This window comes from Capra hircus, chromosome 1 (assembly GCF_001704415.2).
Source record: "Capra hircus breed San Clemente chromosome 1, ASM170441v1, whole genome shotgun sequence".
NCBI classification, from domain to species: domain Eukaryota; kingdom Metazoa; phylum Chordata; class Mammalia; order Artiodactyla; family Bovidae; genus Capra; species Capra hircus.
In genome coordinates, this window is record NC_030808.1 from 138,179,561 (window position 1) to 138,204,340 (window position 24,780).

The 24,780-nt window shown below is 43.6% G+C and overlaps 1 protein-coding gene across 2 annotated transcripts in view; it reads right to left on the bottom strand.

Moving 5' to 3' along the window:
* Positions 876-24,780, bottom strand: part of NEK11 (NIMA related kinase 11) — a 286,909-nt gene continuing 263,004 nt past the window's right edge. For both annotated transcript variants that reach the window (XM_018051495.1, XM_018051486.1), the window contains one exon: positions 876-1,642. In XM_018051495.1, coding sequence (XP_017906984.1) covers positions 1,351-1,642 — 292 coding nt within the window. In that variant the 3' untranslated portion in view covers positions 876-1,350. The remainder of the gene's footprint in view (positions 1,643-24,780) is intronic.

A 24,780-nucleotide genomic window follows, 5' to 3' on the forward strand; every position in this document is an offset into this window, starting at 1 on the left:
AGTGATTTTAGAGCCCCCAAAATAAAGTCAGCCACTGTTTCCCCATCATACTGTTCATGGGGTTCTCAAGGCAAGAATACTCAAGTGGTTTGCCATTCCCTTCTCCAGTGGACCACATTTTGTCAGAACTCTCCACCATGACCCATCTGTCTTGGGTGGCCCTACACGGCATGGCTTAGTTTCATTGAGTTAGACAAGGCTGTGGTCCATGTGATCATATTGGCTAGTTTTCTGTGATTGTGGTTTCAGTCTGTCTGCCCTCTGATGCCCTCTCTAAGCACCTACTGTCTTACTGGGGTTTCACTTCCCTTGGACGTGGGGTATGTCTTCATGGCTGCTCCAGCAAAGTGCAGCCATTGCTCTTGACCTTGGACGTGGGGTATCTCCTGTCAGCCGCTCCAGCTGGTAAAAGGGTAAAGGCAGTCTTTTCCCCCTCCAGTATGTTCTTAAATGCAGGGTGATATTTCCTGGACATGTTTTACTTGTGAAATAGTTGAAAATCTACCTATTTCCTCTTCTGACCCAAAAACTCACCCAAGTGTCAGGGAGGAGGAAATTTCCCCTCTGCCCCTCTTGAGTTCTTGCGACTGGACTAAAAATAAAATTGACACCAGACAGAGTAACATGGACTTAAACCTGGCCAAAATACAGTTTAGGACTCCAACCCATGTGACCAGGACTCTCTCTCTCTCTGGTGAAAAGATTTGATGAAGTAAGATTCTTATAGTAATGAGCACAGCACTGGACAATAATAGGCAACAAGCAAAGTCTTAGCTCCTCTAAGTAGTAATTATCCTTAGATGGATGTGCTACGTTCAACAAGATACTTCTGGATAAGACAAGAGAAAAATAGGTGATTTATTTTATAGCCACGAATAAAAGTCTTTAATACTCCTTGGATGAATTTGGGGAAGACATCACAGAAAGGATTCGCTCTATCCTTACACATATGTGCTTCTTGTTTGTTAGGCATTCAAGGGTAAAGTGGGCCAAAAGCAGGTAACCTGAGACATCTGGTCCCTGAGAAGCAGCTCAGCATGTCAGAGGCTGGGGATGAACCCCCTCAGGAGCAGGCTGCCCACAGTCCCTGGAGACTCAGAGCAGTCGGCACTGAGTGGAAATGTGAAGAGTACGTGCCTTCTCCCGGACCAAGGCCAGGGTGAGCCAACCCTGCTGGGACCCAAAGGCACCAGAGCAGGACTACTCTTCAGGAAGACAAGCCGATCCATGTGCCCGTCTCCAAGTATAGACCTGGCAACACTGAGGCCCAAGTGTACTACTCTCTGAAGGAGATTGACAAGGGATTGAAGGTCGAGACCGCTGCTCTGCACCCATGTCCCAGAACAGAGGTCAGCGACAGTGCTGATGGATTTTCACAGGCGCCTTGTCCACTGGGACCCGCTTGCTTCTGACAGTTGCTTCATGATGGTTCTGGGGAAGACCGACCCCTTCTGCCCTGGTGATCAGCAACTGCTCCTCAAAGTAGAGTAGTTGGTCAACCTCAAAACAGTCACTGGCTCGAGGCACCACTGTTTCCAGAGCCGCCCAGACCTCTGCCTCGCTGGCTCCCTGCTGCCTTGCTCTCTTGAGGTAACTGTAGACCTCCTCAAACACCTCTGCTCCCAGCTTCTGCACAGCGGATCTGCCAGGCAAGTCAGGAAAGAGCAAGAAAAGTTACACACTGAGAAACCGTACAGTCAGCCCTGTGTGTCCACAGGTGGTTGAAGCTAGGGGTGCGGGACCTGTGGCTACCAAGAGTGACTGCACTGCCATTTCATACAAGGGACTTGAGCACCGGCGGATTTTGGTATTTGCAGAGGGCAGGCACATATTCTGGAACCAATCCTCTGTGGATACCGTGTTTGTGTTTTTTTTGGATATCATGCTTTTTAAAATCATTAATTAGTGACTTTCCTGGTGGTCCTGGTGGCTGAGACTCCATGCTCACAAGGCAGGGGACCCAGGTTTGATCCCTCCACAGGGAACTAGATCCCACACACTATGCTCTCAGTGAAGGAGGACTGGTTGATCCATGGTGAGACAACTAGATCCCACATGATGCAACTAAGACCTGGAACAGACAACTAAATAAATAAGTATAAAAAAATTTTTTTAATGAAAAATGTTGTGCGATGAATTAGGTTGATGATTATACAGTCATCCCTTTGGCAGGGCGTTCAGGGCCCCTTGCAAATACCCAAACCATGGATGCTCAAGTCCCTTTTATAAAATGGCATAGTATTTGCATATAACCTATGTACATATCATGGAGAAGGCAATGGCAACTCACTCCAGTGCTCTTGCCTGGACAGTCTCATGGGCGGAGGAGCCTGGTGGGCTGCAGTCCATGGGGTTGCCAAGAGTCGGACACGACTGAGTGACTTCACTTTCACTTTTCAGTTTCATGCATTGGAGAAGGAAATGGCAACCCACTCCGGTGTTCTTGCCTGGAGAATCCTAGGGACGGGGTAGCCCGGTGGGCTGTCGTCTATGGGGTCGCACAGTCGGACATGACTGAAGCGACTTAGCAGCAGCAGCAGCAGCATGCACATATCATCTCTAGATGACTTACAATACATAATGCAATGTAAATGTTATGTAAATACTTGTAAATACAATGTAAATGATATGTAAATTGTTGCTGGCTTGCAGCAAATTCAAGTTTTGCTTTTTAGAACTTTCTAGAATTTCTTTTTCAAATATTTTTGATCCCCAGTTGGTTGAAGACACAGATGCAGAGCCCAAGGATACTAAGGGGCAAGTATAAATATTTTTATAACTTTAAGTGTGAAGAAATGTTTCTTTACTCTTCATTTTAATGAATTTGGTGAAAAGAAAAATCAATTCTTTTTCCCCAGAATCTTAAATGCATTACTGCTAGACAATAATGATAGTAATGCTAACAATAACTGAAGGCATTCATCACAAATGCTTTCATTTATTTTTTTAAGCTTTTATTGTACAGTATTGTACAACCTTGTAATCCCTAGAACACATAGAACTGTGTTAGGTATTATGACAGATAAAAAGAAGTAACTGATCCTGATCTAGTTTACAGGCTTGTAATTATAATGCAAGATATATGCACATTAAATTTTAACTTACATTTTTATATTGTCAGAGCTTACAAAATGTTTTTACATTTATTCTCTCAGATGACCCTTGTAAACTAAGCAACACATTGAATGTTCATCTCCATTTTACAGATGACAGTAAGTATGTTGGCTTTCACAAACTTACACAGCTAACAGTGGACGGCACTTGAACTCAAACACAGGTCTTAGAACTTCAAGTGCTGGAGAGAGTGGCAGCCCTAGGGCCCCACATCCTCCCGCTTGTGTAGGTTTCCCACATTTGCTAAGAGATTATCAGGACCGAACCCAAGATACTTCACATCTGTAGTCACCTCAGCCACTCCCAGAAATTCATACTTTCCTTGCTGACATGTACCAAACCACAGTCAGATCCTATCACTTCACTGTCTCAGACTCCTGTAACATTAGGGTCTGGCCCCTTCCCTACTCTCATTTATCAGGCTGTGCATAATCTGTCGCCTGCCTTCCTCCACCAACCTGCTCTGTCTTGTCCACAGTCTGCTTTAGCCATTAGGTTCCAGGCACACCTACCTCCTTTCTGTTCCTCAAAAACAACCCAAGCTTATTCCCACCTCTGGGTCTGTGCACAAGCTGTACCCTCTTCCCTAAAATGCTTCCCCCTTTGATCTTTACATCGCTGCCTCCTTCTTGCATCTCAGCTTAAATATCACCTTCTTGGAGAAACCATCCTTCACCACCGAGTCTAAGAGATCCATCCAGTTGTTCTACAGGATCACACCACCTGAACTATTTGCACAGCACATATTGCTTTTGGTATTTTTCTTCCATTTTTTGCGTGTATCTGTTTGCTGTTGGCCTCTCCCTACTTCCCTAATTAGCATACAAATTCCATAAAGGAGGGACTCAGCACCTAGAGCAGGACCAGGCATTCGGTAGGTGCTCAGGAAAGACTTGGGGAATGAAAGAATGACCTAGATGGCCACTAAGTGCCATCAAATAGTGTCTCATGAAAGTTCCTGGGTGGGAAAATCAGGGATACCTTGTGGAAGAGGCAGAGGCACCATCTCACTTGAGCTGTAAGAGCTGGAGGACGTGTGTGGGAGCAGCGGGAGACCAGTGAGGTGCCTGGCGGGTGTCGAGGATGCGCAAAGAAGTGGGCGAGAGCCACACGAACACAACGTTAAAGAAACCTTAGAATGTGATTATTAATATTAACCGCTGATGATAAGGAAGCCCCAAATGTCCCCTGAAACCATACTAACAGTTCTTGCACTTTCTCTGTGTGCCAGGCTCCATTCTGAGCATCATCTCAGATCATCCCTTTAAATCTTCATAACAGTATAGGTAGACATTATTGTTATTCCCATTTTACAGATGAAGAAACTGAGATACTGAATGTATATATATAGGGAGAGGGCATCATGTAACCTGCCCACCAGCACCTAACTTTTAAGTGGTGGAGCTGGAATGTGAGTCCCAGCAGTTTCACTCCAGTACTCATTCTTTTCATCACTAGGATACGGACTTCGGATTCAGAGAGATCAGAGTTGGATCCTGGCTCTCCCCTTCACAGGCCTCATGACCTCGTGCCAGTTCCTTAACCTCTCTGAGCCTTGGGCTTTTCATATTTAAGTGGTATTTACACACACACAGGTGGCACAGTGGTGAAGAATCTGCCTGCCAGTTTAGGAAACAGGTGATGGCAGGTTTGATCCCTGGGTTGGGAAGATCCCCTGGAGTAGGAAATGGCAACCCACTCCACTATTCTTGCCTGGAAAAATTCCATGGACAGAGGAGCCTGGCAGGCTACAGTCCATGGGGTCACAAAGAGTTGGACATGACTGAATGACTGAGCACACACACACACACACACACACACACACACATTTAAGCAGAGCACCTGTTGCCTACCAGGAACCTGATAGCCATTGTTTTACTCTCATGTACATTATTGTTGCTTCCCCGGTGGTGAATTACACAGTAATCCCACTTCAGCTCAACTGGGAGCTTCAAGTAATTTTGTTGTTCTGCCGCCAGTTGAGACACTATTTTACATACTTTTATCTTTTCTAGCTGAATTTGGAGGGGAAAATGACAAAAAAAGACTGGTGGCACAGTGGGATTTAAGAAAAAGTAATTTTGTAGAGAGAAAACTGAGTTTAACAGAAAGCATTAAGAAACACAGTTTATTCTTTAGACACAGTTTAAGAAAACCTTGAAAAATGATTTTAAAGAACATAAATTCCTGCACATTAAATATGTATGAGGCACCACAGGAATAGAAGAGGGCCATGAGTTCTCCCTTTAATACCACTGACTTAACGGTCATTGGTGCTAACAAGTACCAGGAACCTTTATGAAAGGTGGATTTTGTACCACTTCTCTCCATGCCTAGTATTTCCAATGTCCATCCTGAATCTGATGGGCAGAGACAGACGGCCACTTTACATGCTTGGGCAACACGTGACACTCCTACATGGGATGTGTGACTTTCAGGCCCTTTCTGAAAATGATGGTGCAATAGGTTCTTGTTGGGTACCCAGTTACAGCTAACCATTCCTGGAAGGGCTATTTTATTTGTGATCTAAACATCCTCCAGCAAATGTTGATGAATAAACTCACTGTCTAAAAAGGAAAATCCATCTAGGTATAATTTATGAAACACAGCTAAAACATAGGGCATTGAAAGGTTGACAGTAAGCAAATCTAAAAATAAAAGATATGCCAGGCAAATAAAAACCAGAAGAAATATGCATTAGTATATATGTTTTATGAAACAAAATAGATTTTAAGGGGAACAAAAAAGCCTTAATAGAATAAAGAATGCCACTAGATAATGAAAACAGTTCAATCCACCAGGAAGAAATGAAAATTCTAAATCTGCATGCCTCTAATAAAGTAGAATAAAAATACATCAAGTGCAGGACTTCCCATATGCTCCGGTGGTGAAGAATCTGCCTTGCAAAGTAGGGGACTCCGTCTGATCCCTTGTTGAGGAATTAAGATCCCATGTGTCTAGAGAGTCTACTTGCTGCAAAACAAACCAAAGCCAAAAAAAGAAAAAAAAAAATTCATCAAGCAGTACAGGGAGAAATTGTCAGATACATTCTCATAATATAGGATTTCAATTATTGATATAGGAAAGCATTGGAAAAAATTAGTAACAGAAAATCTGAATATACTTATTAAGCTAGATTTAATAGATATATATAGGACCCTCTCCCATCTGATGATTATAGCACCCACATTCTCCCCAGACTCTCATGTAACATTTACAAAAAACTGACCATATACTAGACAACAATTCAAGTTACTACACTTTTCAAACACTGATTTTTATACGAGATCTTGTTATCTGACCACAGTACAATTGTTAGAAACTTGTAACAAAAATATGTGGTAAACATTTCTGTGTTTTTAAATTTATTTATTCCAAATAAATTGTGGGCCAATAACAAAATCAGGCATGCCGTAAACAAATGCCAAAAGAAAACTGACAGGTGCTTTAAGATTTACATGTTGTAAGATTGCAGCATAAATCTTCTCTGACACTCAGAAAACAGGCTGTAATATTCCTGCAATGATGTGTTCTAGTATTTTAGGAATCACAAAACAGAATATTCTATTTCAGGGGTCTTTCCTGCTATTATCTAAGATTTGAAAAGGGAAGGGAGTGTTTCCTGTGTTGTTTAAGGGGGAAAGGGGGTTAGTTTTATCAAACAGAGGACCTATCCCTTTAGTTAGGCGGATAACTCAAGTAAAAAGAACTTACATTCTCAAATGGAAAAAAGTGTATTTTAATTCTTTTTCATCTATTTTGTCCCATGCTTCATATCCTTAATCAATTTTATCCTCTTGTTCAAAGTATTGTAAGTGTTTAAGGGACCCTAAATATCATCTTAGTCCAGATGCTTCGCTTGCAGGGGTGCTCTTTGGGTGGATCACCATCCTGCTGAGACAGTGGCAGACTCGGGGAGCTGAAGGAAGCCTCCCATGGTTCTAAAGAAGCTCCAGCTGCCTGGAGAAACCACCCAGTATGTATTTGGCTGATTTTCCAGCCGAAAGAGTGTCTTTCGGGGGAGCACTATGCTTACTCTCTCTCCTGTTTCCTCCAAGTCCTGTTTCTCATCCTCCAAACTTCTTCATTAGCCTCTTCTCATGTTTAATTGTTATTTGTAAACAATATATTTATCACTTCTATTTACTTTCCCATCAACTACTGATTGCTCTGTGTGCCCTCTCTTTCTCCCAGGGCTGTAAAGAAGAGGGCTATGTCAATGTAGTTCTTTAGTGTTAGTCCCTCAGTCATGCCTGACTCTTTGCAACCCCGTGGACTGTAGCCCGCCAGGCTCCACTGTCTATGGGATTCTTCAGGCAGGAATACTAGAGTGGGTTGCCATTCCTTCTCCAGGGGAACCTTCCCATTGCAGGGATTGAACCCTGGTCTCCAGCACTGAATGCAGATTCTTTACCAACCACCTGAGCCATCAAAAAATCAGTTCAAGGATGGCACACAAAAATGTGCTCACATTCTAAATATTATTTTAGTTGGAAGCAATCCCAAACTTATAGAAGAGTTACAGGTATAGTTCAAAGAACCCTTTTTTGGACTCTAGCCTTTTTGCTGACCTGATGTTTCTTTCTCCTGTATTTTGTGTGTATTCTTTACAAATAAAGACTGTGTGTGTATTCCTTACAAATAAAGACACTCTCTTACATAACCACAGACCAACCATAAAAATCACAAAATTACCACTGATACATTACTGTCATCTAATTCTCCAGTCCATTTAAGCTTCCCCAGTTGTCCAAGTTCATTTCATTTAGTTGCTCAGTCGTGTCTGACTCTTTGCGACCCCAGGGACTGCAGCACGCCAGGCTTCCCTGTCCATCACCCACTCCCAGAGTTTGCTCAAACTCATGTCCATCAAGTTGGTGATGCCTCATCCTCTGTGGTCCACTTCTCCTCCTGCCTTCAATCTTTCCCAGCAACAGGATCTTTTCCAATGAGTCAGTTCCTCACATCAGGTGGCCAAAGTACTGAAGTTTCAGCTTCAGCATCAGTCCTTCCAATGAATATTCAGGACTTATTCCTTTAGGATGGACAGTCCAAGGGACACTCAACAGTCTTTTCCAACACCACAGTTCAAAAGCATCAATTCTTCAGCTCTCAGCTTTCTTTACAATCCAACTCTCACATCCATACAGAAAAACCATAGCCTTGACTAGACCGACCTTTGTCGGCAAAGTAATGTCTCTGCTTTTTAATATGTTGTCTAGAAAAGCTGATCACAGCTTTTCTTCCAAGGAGTTAGTGTCTTTTAATTTCATGGCTGCAGTCACCATCTGCAGTGATTTTGCAGCCCAAGAAAATAAAGTCTCTCACTGTTTCCATTTTTTCCCCATCTATTTGCCATAAAGTGTTGGGACCAGATACCATGATCTTCGCTTTCTGAATGTTGAGTTTTAAGGCAACTTTTTCACTCTCCTCTTTCACTTTCATCAAGAGGCTCTTCAGTTCCTCTTCACTTTCTGCCTTAAGGGTGCTGTCATCTGCATATCTGAGATTATTGATATTTCTCCCGGCAATTTTGATTCCAGCTTGTGCTTCATACAGCCTGGCATTTCACAAGATGTACTCTGCATATAAGTTAAATAAGCAGGGTGACAACATACGGCCTTGATGTACTCCCCAATTTGGAACTAGTCCGTTGTTCCTTGTCCAGGACTAACTATTGCCTCTTGACCTGCATATAGATTTCTCAGGAGGCAGGTCAGGTGGTCTGGTATTCTCATCTCTTTCAGAATTTTCCAGTTTGTTGTGATCTACACAGTCAAAGGCTTTGGCATAGTCAATAAAGCAGAAATAGATGTTTTTCTGGAACTCTCTTGCTTTTTCCATGATCCAGCAGATGTTGGCAATTTGATCTCTGGTTTCTCTGCCTTTTCTAAAACCAGCTTGCACATCTGGAAGTTCTCAGTTCACGTACTGTTGAAGCCTGACTTGGAGAATTTTGAGGATTACTTTGCTAGCGTATGAGATGAGTGCAATTGTGTGGTAGTTTGAACATCCTTGGCATTGCCTTTTTGGGGGATTGGAATGAAAACTGACCTTTTCCAGTCCTGTGGCCACTGCTGAGTTTTCCAAATTTGCTGGCATATTGAGTGCAACACTTTCACAGCATTATCTTTTAGGATTTGAAATAGCTCAGCTGGAATTCCATCACCTCCACTAACTTTGTTTGGAGTGATGCTTCCTAAGGTCCTCTTGACTTTGCATTCCAAGATGTCTGGCACTAGGTGAGTGATCACACCATCGTGGTTATCTGGGTCATAAAGATCTTTTTTGTACAGTTCTGTGTATTCTTGCCACCTCTTCTTAATATCTTCTGCTTCGGTTAGGTCCATATCATTTCTGTCATGTATTGTGCCCATCTTTGCATGAAATTTTCCCTTGGTATCTCTAATTTTCTTGAGGAGATCTCCAGTCTTTCCCATTCTATTGTTTTCCTCTATTTCTTTGCATTGATCTCTGAGGAAGGCTTTCTAATCTCTCCTTGCTATTCTTTGGAACTCTGCATTTAGTTGGGTATCTTCCTTTTCTCCTTAGCCTTTAGCTTCTCTTCTTTTCTCAGCTATTTGTAAGGCCTCCTCAGACAACCATTTTGCGTTTTTGCATTTCTTTTTCTTGGCTATAATCTTGATCACTACCTCCTGTACAATCACGAACCTCTGTCCATAGTTCTTCAGGCACTCTGTCTATCAGATCTTAACCCTTGAATGTGTTTGTCACTTCTACTGTATAATCATAAGGGATTTGATATTGGTCATACCTGAATGGCCTAGTGGTTTTCCCTACTTTCTTCAATTTAAGTCTGCATTTGGCATAAAGAGTAGTTTTGAGTATTTCCTATTTTATTTTCATCCCTTTTTCAAGTGGATTGGCTTTATCATCTTTGGATAAAAATGACCTCATATTTCTTTGAGTGAAAAGGCAGGAACCTTGTTCTTTAAAAAAGAATTCTATGTGTTAGTGGCTGTGTCTGTTTCATACATTCACACTGGGGCATCTAGAGAGGGCTGAGAGCCAGCCTGCTCCACCAGGAGGCCTTGGTGAAGGATGGAGGGAGTGAGCAGCAGAGGCTGCTCTGCAGCTGTCGCTCTCTGCCATGGGAGTGAAATAAGGCAGAGAGCAGCATCCAGGGGATTTTTGCCTCTGTTCTGAACAGTACTTTTAGCTTAACAGCAGAAAATATTTGACACCATCCTCTGCCTAGAAAGACCACAGACAATTTCTCTTCAGGGAGAAGGAATGAGTTTCCACCGGTTCTGCTGTATCATCAGGTTTCCAATCTCCCTTAGCCCTGTCCTGTCTCTCAGGTCTAACAAGAAAGTCTCCCTCTTGCCTAGCACTGATTTGGTTTGCAAACTATTTCTCTCCCAGCAGAAATCCCCCAATAATGGCTACATTCACATTTCCTGTTTCCAGATTAATTAGCCTCTTAAGGAATGTGAAACTGAAAGCAAAGGACTTTTGTCTCTTTTCTGGTCTACTCCTTTACCTGGCTTGGGGCCCACTAAGGGCCTTTCTTAGTCATCTTTGTATCCAGCATTTTCCAGCCACAAAACTGCCCCAGTGTTACTCATTCAGCACATTTTTAATAAGCACCTAGTGCTTGCCAAGTTCTAAGATGCAGCCATAAGCCCATGACCTCACAGAACTCATACTTAAGTGGGAAAATGACAAATATAAAACAAATAAAGAAATAAGGTAATTTCAGATTTTTGCCTTTTGCTGCAAATGAAATAAACAGGGAAACAGAAGAGTGAGATCGCGGCTGCCTAGAAGAGGGCTTGAATACCCCAGCAAGGAGGAGGCAGAAAAGGTGCTTCTAGGGGGCATGTAGCCACCAGGCCCTGTGGGTTGAACTAGCTCCCTCATCTTCCTGACAGACCTTCAGGTAGAGGAAGCAAGGCCCGCCTCTAACATTTGTGGAGATGTAGCAAGAAGACCAACGGAGGCCCACGTGTGTCAAAATATTTATAAGTTGTGAACCAAGCTCACGAAGTGTTAAATAAAATATGACCTACCTTCTTACCCTGACAAATTAACTTCATAGAGACCTAGAAGGCCAGCTTCAGTATTCTCAGACTTCTGAGGTCTGCACTGGAACACGGCAGAGCTGGGTGAGCCAACCCCAACCCTCATCCCTAGATGCACACCCTGCCCCTGCCCCCCTCCCTCCTCAGCTGGCTCCAGCTCCTATTGTGACGGGTCCTGCACTTATGCCTGACACCTCAGCCCCTATGTCCAAGAGCCACTGATGCCTTCTGCAGATGGCCAGCCACCCTGTGGCCACCTGAGACTTAGGGCAGTGTGAACTGGTAGCACAGACCACCCATGGGAGGAGGGCCTAAGGCAGAGGCCCACAGATTCTAGAAATGAACTTAGGTCATTTGGGCAGAGAATTGCAGGGTCCCAGGTGACCAGGCCACAGTCTAGAAGAGGAGACCCAGGCTCTGAGGATGCCAGTCCCCTTGGCCCAATGGGCTACTGGGAGGATGACCAGAGGGGCACCGTCCACAGGCAGGCCCAGTGCTGGCCTTTTTGCCTGAGGCCTAGGGATGAGACTAGGAGGGAGGCTGCCTCTGTCAATGTGATTAAGGAAAGCCTCTCTGGGGGGCAGTGGTAGGAATGGCATTCAAATGGAGACTTGGATGGCCAGGTTTACTGGGGAGCAGAGCATTCCCAACTGAGGGAAGAGGTAGCCAGACAGGTTAAGCTTTGTGCGGAAGGAAAGAAGACTGGGGTGATGGAAGCCTCAGAGCAGCAGAATGACAAGCAGTGAGGGCAGACGCTCAGGCAGGACAGAGAGCTTGGAGGATGAGGAAGGGGTCCTGCCTTGACCTGTATGCAGTGGGGCCTTTGAAGGGCCGACAAGATCTGAGCCTTGTTATAACCAGATCACTCTTGTCCTCTGTGAAGTAAGTGAATCACAAGGAGCCACTGTCAAGGGCAAATCAAGAGATTTGAGCACCACACAAGGCTTCAGTGCCCTTGATATAAAGATCCTTGTGACTAGTTCTTCCCCAAATTTTAGTACCAAGAAAACTCTCCTACTAAGCTGGTTCTTGTTGATTCAGAGGGTTTCTCCTCTTGTCCAGGCCACCTGGAAGCTCAGAGCTGATGCTTATTTGCAGGGTAAACTGTTCAATTTATCATCTGGCATCCAATCTCTCTCTCTCTCTCTCTATTTTTTTTTTTTTTTTTTTGCCATTCCATGCCTCATACAGAACTTCCCTGCCCACCTGGGGATGGAACCCATGACCCCTGGATTGAAAGCATGGAGTCTTAACCGCTATACCACCAGGAAAGTCCTCTAATCTCAATTTTATACATCACTTCGGATATATGTTTTTACAAACTTTTCTCAAAACACCAATAATATATGTAAACAGCAATACTGTTAGAAATGTAAGAAGTTGGGATGCAAGACACTGGTACCTGACTAGTAGTTCCTTTGGCAACATGTACACCAGAAGTTGTTTGTGTGTTTTGTTTTTGATTGCTTGGTATATTGTAATTGAGGGGCAGGTAGTAAGGAGCTTTTAAATCTCTGTTAACCTTTGATACTAAAAAATTGTAGCAACTTGTTGACATTCAGTTTCTAATCTTTACAAACAAATGAATGCCATGGCTTTTCATGGCCCTCCGAACATTATTACAAGGATGTCATAAAACATTTTATGATATACAAAAAAGCGTAAAATATAATACAATGAACAAGCATATCCAACTCCCAGTTTATGGATTCAAGCATTAGCAAATGAAGCTGAAGCTCTGAATTCTCTCACTAATTATAATCCCTTCCCAATCCCCAGAGGTAACCACTATTCTGAATCTGGTGTTTTATCATAAACAAGCATTTAAAACATACTTTTATTACATATGTAAGTACGTATCCCTCAAAAATAGGTAGGGCTGTTTTGTGTGTTTTTACACTTCCAGTAAGTGGTATCATACTTGGGTTTCTCCTTGCCTTTTTTTGCTAAAATTGTCGATATTTGCCCCCCTGTTCTGCCAGAGCGTGCTGATTTTCTGTTTGTGCCAGCCCATGACTATCCTGAATTTGTTATCCTGATGAAGTACATTTCAGGTTGTTTCTACTACCCCCACCCCATCACTACCACTTTCACTAACAAAGCTGCTGGGAACATTTGTGAAAACCCTTTTTGGATTGTTTTTACTTCAAACTACAATATATGTGTATGTGTGTGTGTGTGTGTGTGTGTGTGTGTGTGTGCAAAACCAAGCCTTTCAGAGACAGTTCCTACACAATGTAATTATTTTCAGAATGACTTACCATCATTCATATCCTGTATTTTAGAATGGATCCAAGACGGATATTTTATAAGAAAATACAATCTAGAGAGGGATAGAATTACAGAACTTTTAAAAAGTCCTGCAAAGTAACAAGGAGTCATCCAATCAAATGCCTTCATTTTATAGGTGAGGAAAGTGACTCTAGGATGGGGGAGGGGCCTCCCCAGTGGTGAGCACTGAGCTTCAAGAATGGACTCTATACTGGCCTCTGCGAAGATGGACATACATGGAGATAAACATAAAATAAACAAATCTCCAGTAGACAAGGCACCATGAGACGTGGGCCACTTGGTGGAGTCCTTCCTGGCTGAATTATGACTGTGCTTCTCTTGGTCAATTCAAACCACTTTCTTAATTTTTCAAAAGTCAGTTTCATCCTAGCTTTGCTGGAGTCAAAGCAAAGAGCAGGAGATTAAACAGATTTTCTAATCAAACACAAGAATAATTGGATTTGCAAAGGAAAATGAAAAGAAATCACAAAGGAAAAGAAATTAGAACATAAATATGTTTGGGAGAATTCCTCAGAACAAGAGTAAGTTGTTATAGTTGGGAAACTACAGGTTTCCTTGGAGAAGAATGACTTTTAAAAGCTGCCTTTCATTTGATTAGATTCTGTAAGAACTCTCTCCTTGATTAAACTTTAGTTAGCCTTCTCTGTGTCCATCTTCTGCTTAAGGAGGCCTTGTCCTCAGCTGCAGCCTCTGTCCCACTGGGCCCAGTTTAGCAAGGATTCCCATGCCCTTCATACCTAAGCAATTCCCCTTGGCAATCTTCTGTCCACTGACTTCCTTCCTGCTCACTGGCTACACATCCCCAGCCGTCCCTGTTGTACTCAAGCAGAGGTCAGTCTCTCTCCCTTATCGCAGTAGTCTTGAGTAAAGTTCCTCACCTGTTTGATTTCTGTCTGGTGCAATTTTTCTGAGACAGATTCACGTCTCAGTGCCAGAAAGTTATTGGGTCCAGGGCAGAAACTGCCCATAGTGAGAAGGGCTGTGTCTTGGTTAACCTGAGACGGTCTCAGTGCCTGCCTGACATAGAAGCACAGTCACCAGTGGCGCCGTTCCATTGTCAAAAGGGTCCTGGTTTGGATAATAAAGTATATGGTCGCCTACATGTGATGTGAAATTTACTGGCTAAATTGTCATTGAGGACCTTAATGACAAGGGGACCTACTGGACTTCAAAATGGTGCTATAGCAACTACAAAGGACAAAAGAGAGCAGACTCTTTAGATGAGAACATCTCTTTTCAGTCCTGACTCCCCCTCCACCCCTCCCCCACTCCAAGACATACATAGTTACATTTGATTTGCATCATTTTATGTCCCAATTAAAATAGTTCTCCATGAATAAAACATGATTTTCATCACTTTGTAGCTCAACATGTTCACTCGTCACCTTTATTGTACCTCTCCCTTGATGACTACAGATTGGTTTATCACAGTATATTTACCATCAACGAGACATGCATTCCAGAGAGGAAAGGAGGGAGGAGATGAGCCCAGGAATGCCAATGTGCCACAGGCCCGAGGAAAAACAGCTGAGATCAGGGAATCACACCTCATTCTCTGCTGAGAACCAATAAAGGACTGAAATGAATTTGCAAAACAATAACTGAAGCTGACACCTGCTCTTGACAGGTGGGGGCAGACCAATTTTGCCCTGTGCTTTCTCCTGCTGTGGAAAGGGACAGGTGGGAGGGATTCCCCTATAGCCTCCTGCCAGGAAACACTGGGTTTCTTGTCTTCTGCCCTAACCCCAAAGGAGGAGAGCCTTCATTAAGGTGAGGTTTGTGAGTAATTTTGAGCAATGGCTTTATAGTTACTTTCACTTATCTGAAACTATCTGCAAGAAGCCCTTATCTAGCAGAGTGCTCCCAGGTCCCATGGGATGGCTGCAAACTCTGTCCGCAAGATCTCAGGCTCTGGCTTTAAGATACAGATGGGCTGGGAAAGGATTGAATTAGGATCATCTCCAAATTTCCTCCTACTGGGAAAGCAAAGATTTTACCCTCAGCTAGGTTTGATAGCCCCTGTTTTATAGGCAGGAAGATTTGAAAGAAGAGAGAGCAAGGCCACTGAGGGAGACCGGTGCCTCTTGACTTCAGCACTCTGTGTGTGACCTGCAGGAGGAGATGGTCAATTTAGGAAGAGGAACCAAGGCTGTCAGAAGGGTACTTTACCCTGGAAGCAGGATCCCGCCTGCAGCATCACCCCTCACTGGAGCTGGTTGGAAATGCAGGCTTTCAGGGCCCACCCAGACCTACCGGATCAGAGTTTTCCTTTCCGAACACTCCAGGTGATTCATGTGAGCTTTAGAGTCTGAGAACATGGGCTGGAGCTGTGGCTTACATTTTGAATAGGAGGACTCCATAAAGCATTTCAAACTATGATGAAGTTTTGAAGAAAATTCTGATGTTTTTATGGGATCAGGCCAGCTTTCCAAGCTCTGAGGCATCATTTCCCATACCACACCCTCTACAGAATTGCTGAAATTAAATTTCTTACAGTATGAGTTTAAATCTGATAACAGTAATGCTTCCATTGATGGGAGTCTTCATCAGTCTCAGGCTGACTCTCTCTCATCTCTTCTCTCTCTCCTTTTCCCTAAATCTCGGATGTGCAGCTTTACATTAGCAATAATCTTGGATTCATAACACACTCTCAGCATCGTGTTTGTCTTAAGAGGAGGACACCAGCCTTGTTTGGGTTGGAGACTAGAAACTATAGTCTGTTTGGTAGTTTTCTGGGTTTGCTTGCCCATGTTTGCCTGACTCCTAATTCTGCATCGGCTAGAAGCCCCTCTGCTTAGATAAGCAGGAAACCTCTCTCCCTTCAATTTGGGAAATATTCTATTCCAGTTTTATCTTACTGATGATCTAAGAAGTAACAAGCAAGCATGAACCTATGTTAATAGTTTTCCCACCTTTTCTTTGTATCTGGGACAGATATAGCAAAAATCATTTGGTGTGAAATGAAGTTTTGATTAGTTCTAAAATATAGTAGATGTGTATAATCAGTAGTCTTGGGAAGAAACAGAAAGAATTAAATTGCAGGTTTTAGTTGACCTGTGTGAAACTGCCGGTTTTACAGGTTAAAAAAGTCAAATATTGGCAATTTCATTTAGTCAAACTAGTTAGGATGTTTCAATTAAGATTTTCTTGACATAAGAAATAATATTCAGAGGTTTGACAGTGCTATTTGTGGAGGCTGAGTTGTCTCTTAAAAAAAATTTTTTTCATTAATTAATTTATTTTTGTCTGTGCTGGGTTTCTTTGCTGCTTGGGTTTTTCTCTAGTTGCAGCAAGTGGGTCCTCCTCTCTAGTTGCAATGCTTGGGCTTCTCATTGTGGTGGCTTCTCTTGTTGCAGAGCATGGGTTCTAGAGTGAGTGGACTCAGTAGTTGCAGTTCCTGGGCTCTAGAGCACAGACTCAATTGTTGTGGCACATGGGTTTAGTTGCTCTGAGGCATGTAGGATCTTCTTGAATCAGGGACTGAACTCATGTCTCCTGCTTTGGCTCATGGATTTTTTACCACTGAGCCACCACAGAAGTCCTGAGTTGTTTCTTTTATTTGGGGATATTTTTTGGAAGTTGGAGCAAATGCTTTGAAGACTAGACCACTATCTTTCTATTCTAAGCAGGCAGGGGAATATGGGCTGTGGGAAGGTGAAGTTTGGTTACAGATTTAGGATGAATGTGTCCTTGAAGGAGGCTTATAACCTTCTGAATCTGTGAAATATATAAATGGTGACACAGAAATATAGACAGTTGACACACAAACTGGAGTAAGTTTCTTTTCTACTTTCTTTCTACTGTCAGGTGTAGTTAACACTTGAACTCTGATAGGAGTAAGAAAAGAAAACATTCCCCCTTCCCTACGTCAGCATCACTCTTTAGTTAGAATGGAAGGAGAGGAGTGAAGTCAAAGCGAAGGCTAAGAATCTCTTCCCTTTCTTGGTTAATTGTCACAGTCACACCTTCAGTTCAGTTCAGTCACTCAGTTGTGTCCGACTCTTTGCGACCCCATGAATCACAGCACGCCAGGCCTCCCTGTCTATCACCAACTCCTGGAGTTCACTCAGGCTCACGTCCATCAAGTCAGTGATGCCATCCAGCCATGTCTTCCCTTTTCCTCCTGCCCCCAACCCCTCCCAACATCACAGTCTTTTCCAATGAGTCAACTCTTCGCATGAGGTGGCCAAAGTACTGGAGTTTCAGTTTAGCATCATTTCTTCCAAAGAATGCCCAGGGCTGATCTCCTTTAGAATGGACTGGATGGGTCTCCTTGCAGTCCAAAGGACTTTCAGGAGTCTTCTCCAAAACCACAGTTCAAAAGCATCAATTCTTCGGTGCCTGCTGTATTCCATGGCATGGTGGGCATAATTCTATGATAGGCCAAACTGCATCATGTTCTAATTATGTATTCAAGTGTGCTGGTCCAAGGGTCACACTTTGACTTGAAGGTAAGGAGTGCATGCTAAGTTGCTTCAACTGTGTGACTCTTTGTGACCCTATGGACCATACCTGTCAGGCTCCTCTGTCTCTAGGCAACACTGGAGAGGGGTGCCATTTTCTTCTCCAGGGGAATCTCCCCGGCCCATGTCTCTTGCCTCTCCTGCATTGGCAGGCAGGTTCTTTACCACTAGTGCCACCTGGGAAGCCCTGACTTGAAGGTAGAGACCATGCCTTAATTGTGATGACGTGCCAAGTGTCTTCAAGGCAGCTTGGCAGACAGTAGGTGTCAGTAACTACTATATGGCAAAATTTAACATTTGTAGAACAAATGATGGCTTTTAGTAACTAATCACATTAACAAAAGTTGAAAATATTACATTAAAAATCTTTGTGGATTATGGAAGCTAATTTAGCAATAAATATCAAGGGCCATATCCTATGAGCCAATAATCATAACAAAATATTATAACCTATGAACAAGTAATTACATTTATCTTCAGAAAGGCTTTGAAATTCAAAAACAGCATTTGGTTAAAAAAAAATGTAACATACAAGTTGGAAAAACTGAAAACAACTTAAAAATCCAAGAGTAGGAAAATATTCTTTTGGAATATTTAACAACGTTGGAAAATGTTCAAGGAAGGAAGGGGAGAAAAATCATGACACATGTCCTGCTTTTGTTTTAAACTTAAAAAAACCCTTTAAACTTAGCATCACGTTACAAAGATGTCCCAAGTATTAAAAATTCTGCCAAAGCAGTGTTTGTAATGGCTATAGAGTTCCTTTGGATATAAATACAATAAGTTATTAATTGTGTTTTATAAATGTACACAAGCTTCCTGGGCTCAGCAGTAAAGAGTCCACCTGCAATGCAGGAGATAGAGGAGATGCAGGTTTGATCCCTGGGTCAAGAAGATTCCTTGGAGGAGGGCATGTCACCCCACTCCAGTATTCTTGCCTGGAGAATCCCATGCACAGAGGAGCCTGGCGGGCTACAGTCCATGGGGTTGCACAGAGCCGGACATAACTGAAGGGACTGAGCATGTGCACACACACTAAAATCACACACAGATGGGGTAATATGCATATTGTCTGGCACCTTCTTTTTCTCAGCTAACAACATTATCTAGAGAGCTTGCCACAGAAGCAAATGCAAAACTTCCTCAATTCGTTTTTTGTGCTGGGATACTATTCCATTGCAGGGACATGCACTGCTTTTTTCAAAACAACTTGTATTGATACTTTCTAGCCTTTTGCTATTAAGTGTGACAGACACTTTTGACATATATTTCTGTGCATTTATGCAATTATATCTATGGGATAAATTCTGATACTGCTGGATCAAAGAAAATGTTCTTTTTAAGAACTCCAATAGACATTGGTAAATTGCGCTCCAAATTGGTACACCAATGAACGCTGTCTTGAACACTGCATAAGGGCACCTCTTCATTTAAAATTGAAATAATGGATGGGATATATTTGCATGGGTGTATTTGAAACAGAGTTCATGAGCTCCAGCAATGCACAGTGCCATGAAAACTGGGTCTCCCTCCTTCCTCCCCTATTCTCTTCCCACTCTGCCTTCCCTCCTTCTTGCCTTGTTTTTCTTCCTTCTTTCCTTCTCCTCTCCTTTCCCTCCATCTTTCTTCCTTTCTTCCCTCCCTCCTGCCCTTCCTTTCTTCCTTCCCACCATGTTACGGGAGAGACATGCAAGAAATTAGAGTGAAGGTCATGTTCCTGTTAGAGAATTAGAAGAAAACAGGGAACGGGCTTAGCTGGAACAGGCTGCTCCCTCTGGCAGGACAGATGTTGAAACTGGACCCATACAGAGGAGGTCAGCGTGGCCCCTGTCTGAGGATGATATACAATTCCATGAAGTATTCCATATGTTACAGTAACTGTGATGTGACGATGTGCTCACTAACCTTATTGCGGTGTGCTGGGCTAAGTCGCTTCAGTCGTGTCTGACTCTTTGTGACCGAATGGACGGTAGCCTGCCGGGCTCCTCTGTCCATAGGATTCTCCAGGCAAGGATTGCCATTTCCTGCTCCAGGGATCTTCCTGACCCAGGGATTGAACCCGTGTCTCTTACATCTCCTGCACTGGCCGGCGGGTTCTTCACCACTTGCACTATCTGGGAAGCCTAATCTTATTGTGGTAATTGTGTTAAATCATGATGTACAAACCATCACACTGTACATGTTAAAAGATGAACTGAGGCATATTAAAAAATTTAAGAGTTTATTGAGCAAAAATAGATTTGAATGGAGTGGTGTTAAATTACAAGCGGTGAAGGCCCTCCACTGACGGGAGCTCAGGGAGAGACCCTCTAGAGAAAAGGTGAAAGCAGAGTGAGGAACTGATTGATGATTGGCTTCAGCCTCAAGCCTGATGGGTGGTTTGTGCTCAGCTGTCCTTGAGTTTCAATTTCATAATCTTGAGGCGTATACAAATTTAGATTTTGGCTTGCTGATGTCGGCCGCAATAGCATGAGAGCCACACTGAACTCATGACCTACCAGTTTAATTAACCTAGTCTGCACCTTAACCTTAACAACACTGCGTGTCAAATGTATCTTGAGAAAGCAGGAATGAAACCTGGGAGCAGACTGTTGTGGGGAATGCAGTACATAGAAATAAATCTGCAGTATGGGCAAGCTGGGCGGGACAGTTTGGATGTGTCTCATTTTCCTGGGCACAGAAAGGATTCAGGGAGGATCCTTGTTAAGATGCAGATTCTGATTCTGCACGTCTAGGGTGAGACCTGAGGTTCTGCATTTCTAATGGGCTTGCAAGTGACACTTATGCGACTGGTCTGGGATCACACTTTGAGGAACAGCACTTAGTTGACAAAGCCTCTTGCCAGAAACCACAGGGGCAGCAGCAGCAACCAGTGGGGAGGGGGTGAGCATTACTGTTAGAGTCAGGAGCGCCCCTGCAAGTGTTACAAGGTGACAAAGAGACGGCAGGCTCAGCCTGTCACTGCTATTTCATCCACCAGCTCCAGTCAGGCCCATCGCAGCAAGGGGGCCAAGCAAATGCTGCATGAAACCTATGCTTACTTCCCCTCCTCCTACAGGAACCCTTACCTTTAAATCAGATCATATTCTATTTGCTTCATCTCCAGAAGTCAGTAATAACTTCTGTCACACAGAGTCCTTCAGTATTTCCTTGATTTGAAGAACACCTGATGTCGCTGACTCTGTGCAGGGTTTAAGCAACAATCACTTGCCTTTGGTTCAGTCTGCCCACAGCCTGCAGCTGGAGGGACAGAGGTCCTGCCTGTTACTTTCTTTATGAGGTGAGATGAACACGGTACGACTACTGCCCGAAGGCCCAGAATTAACATGTGGCCTTACAGCACTGCAACTTCCCCTGGATTGGGCTACTTGCAAGCTTCTCTGCAACCTCCCCATATTCCACCAAGATATCTTCTGAAGTGTTACATTCGGCAAAGCTAAGGGTGCTAATCTATGTGTAGGAACCAGGATACTGCTATATTTAAGTCTTCCTGTGTGATTGTTTCCTTGCCATCAATCCTTGTAAATCAAGAGGAGTTTAAATGCTAACTTCAAAAATTCACAAGCTGCAGTTGACGGGAACATTCTTCACCTCCCTGATCCAAGCAGACAATGCGTGATGCTGGAGGGCTAGCTGTTACCTCTCTCAGCTTCTGCGCAAGGATAGGGAGCCCAGATGATACCTGAGGACACACACACACACACACACAATACAAACAAGAGCTCTGGTTTGAAGCCTTAGGGAAACTAGCTAATGCTTGCTCTCCTTTTCAAAACATAATCAAGAGAACAAGACTTGAACAAGCACAAGTCTTAAGAACTTTGTCACCTGATGAAGCTGTTCAGTGTATCCTCTGTGTTTATTTATACTCAGAAAAGTATTTGTATCTAAGAAATAGGTTCTGTGTAAGTGAATGGTATATTCTTCTAGAGCCTGGCAGATACTCAGAGTCAGCTTTCTGAGTAATAGACACAAATTAAGGATCCATGAGAAAAATTTCTAATACGCTTGTTATTCACTTTAAATTTTGCTTTACTTAAGGATCATTAAAATATATGATGGTTAGCAATTGGGTTGTTTTTATGCTTGATTCATGATTTCATTTGCATTAAAAAGTTTTGAGTAGAAAATCAGAGAGGCATAATGTTTCTTTCCTTTCTCAAGAAATTAGGATGTATAAACTCTATGTTTATAACAACCACAAAACAATTATCTACCTAGTGTACAAAAGAAAACAGACAACTCTTTGAGCGTTATCTTTACATATAAACACATCAAAAGCCATACAGATCTTTATGCATTTATATGGATGATTTAAAAGAAATATGAAATGGGAGCTTAGAGAAAGGCTTGTTTCAGGACCATTGAATGTCAAGACCCTTTTCCACCAAGGATGCTGAAGGAACGGCTCAGGTTTCACTGAGGAACAAGAAGTGCATAACCCTGGTCTGCTCCAAGGACACCTTTGTCATGGGTGTGCTGGCAGGCTGCACCAGTACCAAAACTATTGCCTCTGTTTCAAACCCACTCTTTCCTACTTGCATTGGGATGCTGAGCCCATGTCTCTGCTGACCCATTTTCCCTTTGCCGGCAGCTTTCTACTAGGCTCCGCCAGAAGGGGGTGCCAGAGGGAGACAGGTGAGCCGGAGAACTTCCCTCCCGTCCCTGTGAATGTCAGGCTGACCCACTCCAGTGAATTCACCAGCAGCCAGTGAATTCACTTCTGGTTTCTCCAACCTGTCCAACTTTCCTGTAAACCCTCAGAGACCCCAGTGCAAGAAGCTGGCACTCTCTTTTTCTGCAACCTGGGCACCACACTACGGGGCCCCTCTGCAAGCTCAGAGCTATTAGCGTGAGTGACCCAGCAGTCCCCCCCTGAATGTCTGAGTCTCTGTGCCCAGGGCCCCTCCTCCAGGCTTCTGAGTTTTCATATCCCAAGCTCTTCCTTCTACTCTTCCAACCTTGCAGGCAACCATTTCCTGCACTTGCTACTCTGAGATATTCCAGTATCCCCTGTGTCTTCTTGGCTCCCTAATACACGGTTAACAGCTCAGTATTACACTCCCTCCCCTAGAGCAACTGGTGTGCACCTTCTCTCAACAGGCCCTACCTACGGACAAGCTGGCGGAGAGGCTGGGCAGGCGTCCTTCCCAAGATGTGTTCTCTGAACACAGAAGACGTCCTCATGTGATCTGTTGTGTGATTTGATATTAAATCAGCTGTAGGTCAAGCTACCTGGCCCTTACCAAGGCATCAGAGATGAGCACAAGAAAAAGTTGTTCTGTGATCTTCCACCTCCATCCACTGCTACCCACGTTCTAACAGGAAATGGGAATGAACAGGCTGTGAGGGGGTAATTACAGAATTCTACAACAACTTCCTCAGTGTATACACACTCACAAGCAGGTTTACACACTCATGAACATACACCCACACACCACACCATACACAGTTTTTCGCCATTTCTTCAGTGAGAAAATAAAGCAATGAGAGGGATTTCCAGAGAGGAATCTGGAGAGCCACAGCCAGGACACCACGTGTGGTTTGTTGCTTTAGTTGCCAAGTCATGTCCAACTCTTTTTGACCTCAAGGACTGTAGCCAGTCAGGCTCCTCTGTTCATGTGGTTAGATAAAGAGAATTCGATGTCGTTAGCAGAATAAATGCCAGCAATGTTGGGGTTGTAGTTGACATTTATTTCCCTATACAGTGGACTAAAAAGAAAATGCACCTTGATTTGAAATACTTTTAAATGAGTGGGAAAATTCCCAGTAATTCACTTACTTTTAGGAAAAGCATAATGCTAAAGTGCTGCTTGTTCAGATGTCAGCCCAGGAGGCAACACTCTGACTGGAACAAACACTCCTGTTTTTGCAGGAGGCAGTCATGTGCTGCACGAGTCTTGCTCAGGCAAGTTCCCAAGAACCTTTTGTTCATGCTGCTTTAACACAGCAAGATTGCACACAGGGAAACACTGCGTGAAAGATGTCAGGTGCGTTGCTTTGTCTACGACAGTGAGGACTGGAAATAACTCCTGAATCTTGTCTATTTCTCTTGCCTCTCATTTTTTGTCTTTCTATTTGAACCATCCTGGAACAGGCACGCATGAGCACCATAGGGATCCTGAGACTGAATCACCTTTGCCCCTAGTCGAGGTTGGAAGGGATCAACTTGAGTTTGTGGTGTTTGTTACAGATGTAGAAGCTACAGTTATAGGCTGAGTTGGCCGAACATTCATTTGAAAAATATTCAGTGTCTTCTAGAGAGACAGTGGCAGGCTATGAGCAGATTCTTCAGAGGAAGGATCCCTGCAGCCCATACCTGCCCGGATCCCACACTACCCGGAAGTTGCCTGGATCAGTCCTCAGGATCCCTGGATTCTAGGTCTGCTCTGTCCACAGGCTGAGGCTTAGAGAACATTCCTGTCATCTGCAGAGTGAGCTCAAAGCTATACTGCATGTCCTGCAGACTAAATATCAACAGGTTACAGAGATGCTACATTGTCTTGATGGCATGAGAACCGTTTCAGTTTTCACAGTCTGGAGATGGCACATGCCCACACAGTCCATTCCAGTCAGCATCTAGTGTTAGACAGTGGCTGGACACAGGCATCAGTGTGGCAGGAGGTGCTGCTGATGTGGGGTGGGGGAGGAGACCCTGGATGCTGGACACAGACGTGACTACAGTTAACCCTTCTCCTGTGTCCCAGGCCCTGGACCTAATTACCTCAGGTAATAACAGGCATTGTTATCCACATTCACAGATGATGAGGTTAAATCTCAAAGAGGTAAAGCTGTGGCTCAAGGTCATAGAGCTGTTTGATGGCAAAAAGTCAGAGCTTATACCCAGGTCTCCTTCTCAGGGCAAT